The 12,450-nt window shown below is 45.4% G+C and overlaps 1 protein-coding gene across 9 annotated transcripts in view; it reads right to left on the bottom strand.

The window, feature by feature from the left end:
- SRGAP2 (SLIT-ROBO Rho GTPase activating protein 2) overlaps positions 1-12,450 on the bottom strand; it is a 249,096-nt gene that overhangs the window by 44,394 nt on the left and 192,252 nt on the right. For all 9 annotated transcript variants that reach the window (XM_065938270.1, XM_065938271.1, XM_065938265.1 and 6 more), the window contains 2 exons: positions 4,034-4,118; positions 1,292-1,319 (listed from right to left, as the gene is read on the bottom strand). In XM_065938270.1, the coding sequence (XP_065794342.1) occupies positions 1,292-1,319; positions 4,034-4,118 (113 nt within the window). The remainder of the gene's footprint in view (positions 1-1,291; positions 1,320-4,033; positions 4,119-12,450) is intronic.

Below are 12,450 nucleotides of genomic sequence, written 5' to 3'. Positions count from 1 at the left end.
ATTCCATAGGTCAGTGCTTTTCAGGCTGTGTTTAGCCTTGGAAGCCTTTTCTCCAAGGGAATCTGATTCAGACAGCAACCTCCCGAGCAAGGAGAGCAGCTCTACCTCTCTGAGTAAAGGCAGGATGTAGGGACCAGGGCCGGGCCGCTGGGCACCATCTGCCCCTTCCACTAGGTTGCTCCTAAGGAACTCTCTGGGATCCTAGAGCTTCCTGGGTCTAGGTGAATGCTCTCTCTTGTCTCATAGATGAGGAACTGGAGTTCAGAGAAGGCAAGAGAACGGCCCAAGGTCACAGTGAATAACTCAGCATAAGGAAATTCAGCTCAGCTCTTTTCACTCCTATAGAGCCTTCCGCAGATATGGAACTTCAGGTGAACTCAGACTAAGACTCTATCACCAAGAAGATAGAGTCCACAGAATTCCATTATCCTGGTTCCCTCCAGTCAACAAGACTACTATATTAATGGGATCTTTATTGTAATCCACAATGACAAAACGATGAAAGGCAAATGAAGGTATTTTTGAATAATGAGCCTATAATTGTAAACGACCTCATGATTATTGTATGTGCTGGCAGTGGTTTATATAATGGGCTAACCCGGGGTCTCTAAGGAGTCCAGCTCATTAAAGCTCTTTCCCCCGTTAAATCAGCACATTTGTAGGCATCTGAGAACCACTGGCTGAATGAAAGACTCGCTATCTGCCAACTCATGCGTTTTCTCATAGCAGCTCCATGACTGAGAGGGAAAATATTTGGCTGAGGTGGGGGAGGGCGGGGAAGGTGGGGAAAGACTGGGAGGGCTGCATACTTGTACATCAGGCGAGGATTTGTATCAATGCTGTTGGTGAGCAATGCAATGTAATATTTCATTATCCAGTGACACTCACTATTAGAGGCTATCATCTTTTCCATGTATAAAAAAAATTCTCAGGTCAAATGCTCTCTTCTGATCTTCCTTCCCTGGGTCAGAGACTTCCCAAAACCCACATGTTGAAGTGTAGACACTCAGGTGAGGTTACCAGGGTCCTCTAGCACTGACCATTTCAGGTCACTGGGACTATTTCAGCAAATGGTGATTCCCTTCACTCAGTTCTGCTCAGCAAACCTCATTTCCATTTGAGGCCAGATGGGGTCAGCAAGGCAAAAGGATGGAAGTCACCTCAGCCCTAGGCCACTCCTCTGCAGAGCCATCCAAGGTTGCTAGCTCAGCTCCTTGGCTCTTCACTTGCCCAGGGAGGGTCTCTCTCCATCCCCCACACCCGGCCCAGGGCTGTCCCAGGCCACACCTACCTGGCCAGACTGCAGTCTGTCCGCTGACCTGTTGGAAAGACAGAGGCAAAGAGCACGTGTTGAAGCAAATGAGGTGAAAGGGGAGACCCGCTCCCAGGAATGACAGTGTCTGCCCATCTCCTCAGGGAGCCTCCAGCCTCACACAGTGACTAGACTTCTAGGCGAAACAGAAGACAGCACCCAGAGCCTCTTTCTGGGGCTGTTAATGACGCTGGTTCCCAGTCCAGGGCTGCTGGTGTCTGAAACGTCTGGCTTGCAAAGTCTGCTTCCCAGTGGGAAAATGGGTGGACACAGGGGAAAAATAGTAATGTGGATCATACCTTAGAGAACAAATTATTAGAAACCTTCCAGAGATGAAATTCAACTTTTCTTCTCTGTGTATTGATGTGTGTATGGGGGGGGGGGGGCGACAAGCTTGCTTGCCCTTCAGTATATGAACACACACACACACACACACACACACACACACATATACTTGTGCTTGAGGTGGAGGGTGGAAGAGGAAGAAGGAAGGAATAGTTATTTGGGGAGAATATGCTCCATATGTGGAAGTTCTTGTTTTAGATTCATAATAAATCCTCAGTGCCAGCAGGTTGGGTTGTATGAGATTTAAAATGCTGATACTGCTATTAGACTGGGGCTCTCAATCCAACAGTGGGCCCTAGTACTAAATTGAAAGGATCACAGCCAGCCTTAAAAAATGAGATTGAAGATCTTAACATTCATCTGAAGTATTCTTATGCTTTTAAAAAACTTGGGCCATTATGTAATCTGTGTTGCTTTTTTTGGGTCCACAGTTGGTCTGTATGAGACTGTATTAGATACACCAGGGAAACTGTAAGCAAGAACTGAGCTGAAGGACAGATCAGCTCCCACACTCCTGGAAAGGCAACTGCAAGGGCGGGGGAGGGCAGGGCTCTATCTTGCCTTTAAAGGTTGCTAATTGCTGATTACAGTTCAGCTCATCTTGAACAACACCCTCCCCCACCCCGACAGTCTCTCTTACTAAAGGCTCCGCTTTCATCTGCAAAAATATTATTCCGAGCCATTATTTCCAACATCTGTCCCATTTCCATTCTGGAATATTCATACACATCAATTATCCCTCTGTGGCAAGAACAAGGGGCTCTTGCGTTTTGATGACAAATGCACACAGAAGGCAGGGACATGATGACTTGCACTCAGGAAGATCTACTTTTTTCCTTACTGCCGGAACTTGTCAATGAAGGCAATATGCAGCACTAATGAACGGCCGCCAACCTTCGCCCCCTGCAGTAGCGCATTTGGTATATGCATGTGTGTTGCAAACCCATTCTCTCTCGCATACACACACATACACACACACACACAGTCTCTGTCACACTGTGAGGCTTGCTCCCCATCTCACTTACGGGTCATGCTTAGACTATCTTGGCAAAAAGAAATCACAGTTATAACTTGTTTCAAATAGTTCTGGGCATTCTTTCCTCTGATTCCCCATGGAGCAATCTGCTAACCCAAGAGTAAAGACTTTCTGTAAGCAAAGTTTAGACCTGTTCAGCCTGAGTCCGTTGGGTGTGTAATGTGGGGTGGCGGGTGGGGTTGGGGGGAGAAGAAAACAGAATTTACTTAACAGGCTTTCATCACATAAAAGAAAATGCATTAAAATCACAAGATCAAAGACATTAGAGATAAAAGAATTAATCACCGGGGGAATCGTTCAGGGCAGAACAGGGTAAGAAGGGTGGGTTAGGAGGCTCTGGAATGGAAAGTGGGGCTCTGAATCCTGGGGCCTTTGGGCCAATGAGCGCTGTACACTTGCCTAGATTCTGCACTCGGTCTGAGGAGAGCTCGAGAATTGACTTGAGAATATCCGACCTCTGTGCAAACGCAGGTTTTGCCTTTCACTGCGGGTACTCCCTGTCCCCGCCCCCATCTTTAAGCGAGGAGATCAGTGGGGCAAGGAGGAGGGGGCAGGGCAGTCAGAGGCATCCCCAACCTGGGAATCCCATTAATCAGAGGATGCTGAGAGCTGGGCAGGAGACCTGGGCAGGGTGCCAAAAACCCCAAGGAAGCTTCTCTTTCAACTTCTGCCTTCTGTTTGACAGCTGAGGAGAAAGTCCAGAGTGCCAGTCCAGTCCTCTGCCTTGCTACTTTCCAGGGTCTGATTAAAATCATCTTATGAGACCAAACATTCAGCTCAGCACCAGAGTCTCCGCCTGGCCAAATCAAGGAGGAGGCCACCTCTGAGCCCCAGGGCCCTTCAAAGCATGAGGAAACCACTGCCCACCCTGACGCTGCTGACAGCTGCAGTCTGCCCCACACCTGCCCTCGGGACGCCTCTCCTCCACTCAGAGCAGCTGTGACGCTCATCTCACAGCTCCCCACCCTCTAGATCCAGCCTCTGTCCTGCCACAGAGGAGCTGAGAGTTTGACCAGAGGGTCTGGAGAGGAAAGAGCCCATCAGCTCCTAGGTCCCGGTAGTAGCAGAGGAGGTACAGGAGGGGGCAGAGAGCAGGCACGCTCAATTGAAACAAGTAGCTAGTGCGCATTGGTGCTTCATTAAGCACTGGCCTTTCCCCATTACTCAAGCAGTCATCTGGGGTGTGTGCTTCCACATCGAACAAAGCAAGCGAGGAAAAGCAATGTGTTCACATAACCAGATCGGGGCCACTTTGCTGAGGAGGGAGGCACGCGTTCAGCACTAGGGCCAGGACCCGGCCTGTCCCTTATTGCCAGATCTCCCGCAGAGCCCACACTCACTCTCTCCCAGGGTTTTCTGGAGAAGGTCGTGCTTGGCTTGTAGCTTGGTGATGAGGTTCCTGCCCTCCAGGTACTCCTTCATTTTCTGTAAGGGAAGAGGAGGACACAGAACATTCAGGCTCCAGAAGGGGAGGGAAAAAAAAAAAATCACAGACGCTCAGCCGTACAATTCCCTTTCTAAGAGGGCTTTTGGTTTCTGACCCAATTTCCACCGGGTTCCTTTTTTATTTTTTTTAAAGGCCCTGAGCATCTGAGCAGCTGCTGATTTTCCTGGTGGATTAGTGTTCTGCTTTATGTCTTCCTAGGAGCTCCACGTCGGCCACTGAAAGAAACTGTCTCCTTGAGCCCCGCATCCATCTTTTTCAGCTCCGCCGAGGAGCTGCGGGTGGAGGGACTCACTGAGCCCCACCTTCCTGGGGTGAGGACACACACCTGCGGCTGGTCAGCTTGTCCCCTCTCCCGACAGGCCTCCCCTCCAGGCCCCTCCCAGAGTGCATTCCTTTACACCAGGAGCAGTGTCAAGGCTCAGCCCCGCCCCAGCTCAGAGCATCTCTGTCTGAGCCATATTTTAATCGGCCTGCTCCTCTACTCTGCATGGAGTCTCTGCAGCAAGCTTGGGCTTTCTGAGCGCACAGAGGGAGGGGCTGCCACACCCCACTTGCATAACACACACTGGAGGCTCCAAACACAGATGAGGTTTATGGAAACGCGACCCATCTGCTCTAACAGCCAAAATACGACTGCTGCACTGCGCTTTGTGACGACTTCTCTCAACCCTTGTCTCTCAGTGAGAGGCTGTATTTCCCTGGACAACTCAGCCAGTCTTCAAAACAACTCTATGAACCATGACAACTATTATCTCCATTTCATGGATGAGATTTGGGGAGATTCAGTAAGTGGCTTTAGGTCAAACAATTAGTGAGTGCTGGAGCCAGTATCCATATATGGAGTTTGGCAATACAATGTGTGCTTTTATTTTTTAATTTATTGTTTGGCCATGCTGCACGGCATGCGGGATCTTAGTTCCCAGACCAGGGATCGAACCTGCACCCACTGCAACGGAAGTTCGGAGTAGTAACCACTGGACTGCCAGGGAAGTCCCCAATGTGTGCTTTTAATCATTATGATAAAGTGCTCGGTCTGCTATGGTGCAGAGCAGAAGAAGGAGAGAAACAGAATAAAACCAGTTTTTAGAGTACTTTAGCATGCATTTTGTTGGAGAAGACTCTTGAGAGTTCCTTGGACTGCAAGGAGATCCAACCAGCCCATCCTAAAGGAGATCAGTCCTGGGTGTTCATTGGAAGGACTGATGTTGAAGCTGAAACTCCAATACTTTGGCCACCTGATGCGAAGAGTTGACTCATTGGAAAAGACTCTGATGCTGGGAAAGATTGAGGGCAGGAGGAAAAGGGGACAACAGAGGATGAGATGGTTGGATGGCATCACTGACTCAATGGACATGGCTTTGGGTGGACTCTGGGAGTTGGTGATGGACAGGGAGGCCTGACGTGCTGTGGTTCATTGGGTCGCAAAGAGTCAGACGCGACTGAGCGACTGAACTGAACTGAACTGAAAGCATTTGACTCTCAGGATAACTGCATACAGCCCACAGGGACGGCATCATTGCTTCCTTACTGTAGATGAGGACAGACAGTGGGTACTGCTGATTGCTGCAAGCCTGTAAGTGGTGGTGCCAAACCTGGATCCCAGGTCTTTGGACTCTTCTTATGGTGTCTTTCCCACCCTGCCCCACAGCTGTTCACGGGCATCTCAGTTTGCCTTGGATGTCTTCTGCTGCAATGGTTCATCTGCTGGGTCAGGGCCATCTGCCCACCTCTAAACTCAGAGGCAAAATGGCAGTGTCTCCCCGAGTATGATCTGTGAATCACTGGTGATCCATAAAGTAGTTGAAGGGGTAAGTGGATATAACACTTAAAATGATAATTGTTCTGTCTTTATTTTTTTTTTAATGTACTAACCAAAAAGTATAGATCAAGCCTTTGCGGTGAAAGTAGGAAGAAAAGGTGAAAAAACTGTGAGTTACTTTTAATCTCTCTACTTTTCTGTACAGGTTGAACTTTAACTGAGTGCATATTTCTCTCTTTCCCTTATAAAAACAAAGAAAAACGCAGCTTTCTCTGGGATGCTCATCTTCACCCTCCCACATTCACCCAGATGCTCCTGTGTAGACCTTGGCAAATCTCTGACAGCACTTCTCACCCAGTCCTGTCATGGAGGCTTTGTTGCGCCTGTCTCTTTCCCTCCAGATGGTCTCTTCTCTTTGGTTGGAGACCATGGCTTTCATTATTCTTTGCGCCCCTGATACTTAGTACTGTGCCCAGCGGATAGCAGACACTCAACAAATCCTTGAAAATTAGTAAATAAATAAACAGTCTTACTGTCCTCTGGCTAGAACTTTCCTCAGCAGTGACAAACCACGACTCCAAGTATGCCCCTACTGTCTGAATGAAATAGAAGACAAAAAACAAGCCCTACGCCATGTCATTTCTGCCGCTTTCCTCACGACCTGTTCCCTCTGCTCCTTTGTGATTCTGCACGAGAACATCTGCTTAAAAACAGGCTCTGTTGTCTCCTTCCTCATCCCATCTGCTCCAGCTGCCAGCTCACCTGCTGTCAGTCTTCCCAGAGTGACACCCTAATCCCCAACCAATGCCAACTGTGGGGCTTGGAACAGTACCTCAGGGCTCAGAGGTAACACACCTTCAGGAAACATTCACTGTGAACATCTGAACAGCCAGAGGCCCCTCTTTGGAAGTTCATTCCAAGGAGATGCTAAAGGTTTCTTAATGAGGGAAAATCCGCCCATGGTAACCCTTAAAATGAGACCAGAGTGCTCAGTAAACAGCCCAAATTCTAAACGGAGGAGGCAAACTCCTTCCTGTCACTCATGCGTATACTTGTGATTTCAGAAATCATTTTTTTCATTCATGTTCACAGTTCGCTGCTTAATTCCGGCTGTCACTCGGTGAACCATTAAAATAAATAACAATCTGATAAAGAGGTATGATGAATTACCTTTTCGGGTTCCACTAAATCCTGAAGGATCAAAAGCTGTGTCAAGGTATGACCTGCATCCCTAATAATGGAAACAGTGGTTGGAAGTTTTCCATCTGGGTAAGCTGGGTATGCGGAGGTAAAAGCATCCTATTTGCAGGCATATCATTTATCACTTTCCTGTCCCGCCCATAAAGCGCTCATCTCTACAAGAGGTCGGCTGGTAGAGTAACCAGGCTTTCCTGGAGGAGCTTGCTTAGACGGATTCAAGTGCTGCCGTCCTGACACACAGCAAAGGAAGAAGGCAAGGGAGGAAGCTGGCTTTTCAATGATTTCTGGAGACCAGGGGCCCGGAGAAGAGCTGTTCACGGGTAATTTCAAAATCCTTCCTTGGGCAATGAGAGTCACTTTCCTTACCTAAACCATGCCCCAATATTAGGTAATTATTTTTCTTTCATTCCACTTCCTCTACCCTGCTCCTCTCCCCAAACATCTAAAGGTAAAGTGATCACCTGGACTTTTCCTCAGTGGAGAAGAAAGAAAAGGATCATGGTCAATTCCAGATCACCAAAATGAAGTCAAATTCCTAAAACACAGCCTGACTGCCACACCCCATGAGCTGCTCCTACCCGCCCCCACTCCCATCACGTAACACTCAGTATTACCAAAACTGAGAATTTCTTCCAAAAGTAGAAGGGGAAGCAAGAATCTATTGGATGATTTTGGTTTTTGCCATTGTGAACCTTCAATTCAGTTTTTATGATCTCATTAATTTCTTTCCTAATAATTCTTAATTTAGTATTAACAGTCAGTGATGAGTTTTATTCATTGAAAAGGATTAGTATGATAATTTTTCTTTCTGAGCCCACCCTCCCTGACAGTCATTTTAACTGCAGTAAGATGAAGAAGGCTAAGTTAGTATATTTGAGTCTCACCACTTGCTAATTCTTCTGACCTTGGGCAAGTCACTTAACTCCCAGAACTTAAGCTTCCCCAACTGAAAAATGGGGATAATACCTTTTTTCACAAGGGTGTTCAAGTTGAAATAAAGATAACAAACATAACTGTGACTGACGCCAACCAGCAGATACTTAAAAGTGCTCCTTATACAGAATCACTTGGTCAACTAACTGAAAAACAGCCCCTCCCTAAATTTCTTTGCTCTAGGCTAATACTTAAGAAAGCTTGGCAATTCCCTGGTGGTCCAGTGGTTAGGACTTTCACTGCCAAGGGCCTGGGGTTCAATCTCTGGTCGGGGAGGTGAGATCCTCACGCCACGTGGTGCCACCAAAAACAAAAAGAAAACAAACTCAGAGCAGGTTTCCAGCCTTTAAAAAGAAAAAAAGGAGGCACAAGAATGGTTTTCAAATTTAATTTTAAAATGCCTCCTCCCTTTAAATACATTCTTACCATGGTGCTATACAACTCATGGACCTTGCCTACACATTAAATTTAATCTGTGAGCCCAAGGTCACAAGTCTCCACCATGATGAGAAAGGATGGCGGGAGGAGTGAGCTGTGCCTAGTCAGCCCCGTGCAGTGCACAGAGATTCACAGGTGTCGTTACTGGGCCTTCTTCCCCACCAGCCAAGCACACTGACATTTCCCCTCCTGCCTGTCAATTTTTAAAGCCGGAAACAGCTGTCAGACAGAATACATAACAGAGCAAATCTTTCAACAGGAGCATATCTCCCTACTTAAATTGACATGGCAGGGGCATTTATTCATTTATACCCACTTAGTACACATTTATCATGTATCTGTTTATTCTTGGAGAATACCAAGAAAAAAAAGATCTTGGACCACACCAAGTCTAGCAGTCTTAGAGCACTGTCTGTTCAATGGTCAAGGAACAGGCTCCTCTACAGCTTCTTACCTTACCCGAATCTGTCCCCCCAAATTCAGGCAGCCTAGTTTTGTTTATTTTATAAAAAAATCCATCCCCATTTCATCCCCCATTCAAGAATCCCATACGCCAATCCTCACACAAGGAAATACCTGTAGGGTCTGACAGTACTTAGCTGGTAGTGAGCAGACTAGAGATCTCTTCACAAAATTAGAGATATGGAGGGAACATTTCATGCAAGGATGAGCATGAAAAAGGACAGAGACAGTAAGGACCTAACAGAAGCAGAAGAGATTAAGATGGGGTGGCAAGAATACACAGAACAGAAGAGCTGTACAAAAAAGGTCTTAATGACCTGAATAACTATGATGGTGTGGTTACTCACTTAGAGACAGCCATCCTGGAGTGTGAAGTCAAGTGGGCCTTAGGAAGTATTACAACGAGCAAAGCTAGTTGGAGGTGATGGAATTCCAGGTGAGCTATTTAAAATCTTAAAAGATGGTGCTGTTAAAGTGCTGCACTTAATATGTCAGCAAATTTGGAAAACTCAGCAGTGGACAAAGGACTGGAAAAGGTCAGTTTTCATTCCAACCCTAAAGAAGGGCAATGCCAAAGAATGTTCAAACTACTGTACAATTGCGCTCATTCATGTTAGTAAGGTTATGCTCAAAATCCTTCAGTCTAGACTTTAGCAGTTTGTGAACTGAGAATTTCCAAATATATAAGCTGGATTTAGAAAAGGCAAAGGAACCAGAGTTCAAACTGCCAACATCCATCGGCTTATAGAGGAAGCAAGGGAATTTCAGAAAAACATCTATTCCTGCTTCACTGACTAGGCTAAAGCCTTTGACTGTGTGGATCACAACAAACTGGAAAACTCTTAAAGAGATGGGAATACCAGACCACCTTATCTGTCAAATCTGATGCGGGTCAAGAAGCAACAGTTAGAACCAGACATGGAACAGACTGGTTCAAAATTGGGAAAGGAATGTGACAAGGCTGTATATTGTCACCTTGCCTATTTAACTTATATGCAGAGTATATCATGCAAAATGCCAGTCTGGATGAATCACAAACTGGAATCAAGCTTACCCAGAGAAATATCAACAATCTCCGATATGCAGGTGATATCACTCTAATGGCAGAAAGCAAAGAGGAACAAAAGAGCCTCTTGACGATAGTGAAAGAGGAGAGTGAAAAAGCTGGCTTAAAACTCAACATTCAAAAAACTAAGATCATGGTATCTGGTCCCATCACTTCATGGCAAATAGAAGGGGAAAAAGTAGAAACAGTGACAGATTTTATTTTGGGGGGCTCCAAAATCATTGCAGATGTTGACTGTAGCCATGAAATTAAAAGACACTTGCTTTTTGGAAGAAAAGCTATGACAAACCTAGACAGCGTTTTAAAAAGCTGTGACATCACTTTGTAGACAAAGGTTCATATAGTCAAAGCTACGGCTTTTCCAGTAGTCATGTATAGATGTGAAAGCTGGACCATAAAGAAGGCTGAGCACTGAAGAAGTGATGTTTTTGAACTGTGGTGCTGGAGAAGACTCTTTGAAAGTCCCTGGGATCCAAGGAGATCAAACCTGTCAATCCTAAAGGAAATCAACCCTGAATATTCACTGAAGGACTGATACTGAAGTTGAAGCTCCAATACTTTGGCCACCTGATGCAAAGAGCTGACTCCTTGGAAAAGACCCTGATGTTGGGAAAGAGCAAAGGCAAAAGAAGAAGGGGGCAGCAGAGGATGAGATGGTTAGACAGCATCATTGACTCAAGGGACACGAATCTGAACAAACTTTGGGAGATAGTGAAGGACAGGGGAGTTTGGCATGCTGCAGTCATGGGGTCGCAAATAGTCAGACACGACTTAGTGACTGAACAACAAGGACAGCCTATGAGAAGGGAACTGGTTAAATGAAAAATGTAACATCTGTCTGTACAAATGAAATTCTGCTCAGCTATTAAAAGAAGAGTTAGATCTTTTTGGAATAAATTGAAGATACCATCCCAAATGATAAAAACAGCTAAGTGAAGAACAGTATTGATGATACACTTCCATTTGTATTTCTATTTGTTTTATCTCTTCATATTTCTAATGTAGTAATATTATATTAAAGGCTACGTCAGTGGTTGTGTCCACACAGAATGCCTTTGGAAGGACACAGAAGAAACTGGCGTCAGTCGTTGCCAGGAAGTGGGGGTTGGGAACAGGAAGAGGCTTGACTTTCTTGCTTTTTTGAAATCTTTGCATCTTTTAAAAAAATCTTTAATGGTTACAATAAAATAGGCAATGGGGAAAAAGGTGGAGAGTGCGGAATTGCGTGTTATAGAAGATAAGTGATACAAAGTCAAGAAGATCAGAAAACCTCTATCTTCTCACTTAGAGCAAAGCAGGGCAGAAAGCTGAGCGGTTCCCAAGCCTTCCCCTGACCTCAGCTTCCTCATCAGGGCAAAGAGAAAAAGCTGGTGTCTTGACACCAGGAGACCAGAGTTCTGGCTTCAGCTCTTGCTGATGACCTTGGACAAGATACCCATCCTTTTTGAATTTTTGTTGTTTGTTAGTTCTTAAAAAAAACCTTTCAAATGAGAAGATTTGGCTAGATGATTTTAAAAAACCACTTGAAGCTTTAAAATTTCATGATTATTTTCCTGGTACTTCTTGCACATGACCAACCCTTATAGGTCATGCTTCAAGTTTCGAGTCGCTGTCATCTGGGCAGATCGATCTGATGACAGCCAACAGTGCTCAGAAAGTATTCCTAGCAGCCCTCTGGGTCACTAGTCATACTACCAGGAGTCAAAGCCTTGACAAGAGACCTCTTTCCAACTTTCCAAAAGAAGGGGACTTCCAGGAGGAGACACAGGAAACACAAGGGTAAATGTTTGTGAAGGAAAAGACTAAGGAAAGTACACCTGCAGTTGTCTTGGCTTTGTGGGTTCGGCAAGTGCAGGCAGCCATTCACACACCACCTTTTCTTGAATGGCCATTTTGCCACCCCTCCTCCCTCAAAGTCCCTTTATCATGAACTGAATTATCTGATGCATTCCAAACATCAATTACAAAAATGGTGAACTCTTTTACAAATCTGTTACTAGACAAGCCCGGACAAAAAAGCCAAGGAAATTTACATGCAATTTTGATAAGTAGCATTATGGTCACAAAAGACAGGAAATGAGTTAGTGGACATCAGTGCATTCAGACAGAGGTGAAAGGGTGGGCAGGATTTGGGAGATCGCCAGTTTGAATATGGTCATTCTGGCTCTTACTAAAGGTCAATTCTAAATACAAATGGAGCGTCCCTTAAAGCTCAGAAGCAATTTCTGAAGTCTTAAATACAGATTTTCATGTTCAAAATTCTCATTTAATAAAAAAATGGAAATCTTCTACAATGTAACAAGATTGGGTCATTTAAGTAGCGTTATATCTAAGCAGTCCAGACAGAACAGTCAGACAATCCTATTATTTAAAGCCTCTCGAATATTTAACAACCTCCAGAGATAAAGAAGCTTGGGGAGGTACACAGCCCTCACTACGGACAAGAAGTTTT

The sequence above is a fragment of the Muntiacus reevesi genome, chromosome 5, assembly GCF_963930625.1.
Source record: "Muntiacus reevesi chromosome 5, mMunRee1.1, whole genome shotgun sequence".
Lineage (NCBI taxonomy): Eukaryota > Metazoa > Chordata > Mammalia > Artiodactyla > Cervidae > Muntiacus > Muntiacus reevesi.
The sequence above is the reverse complement of the archived record's forward strand: the minus strand, read 5'-3'. Positions and strand labels throughout refer to the sequence as shown.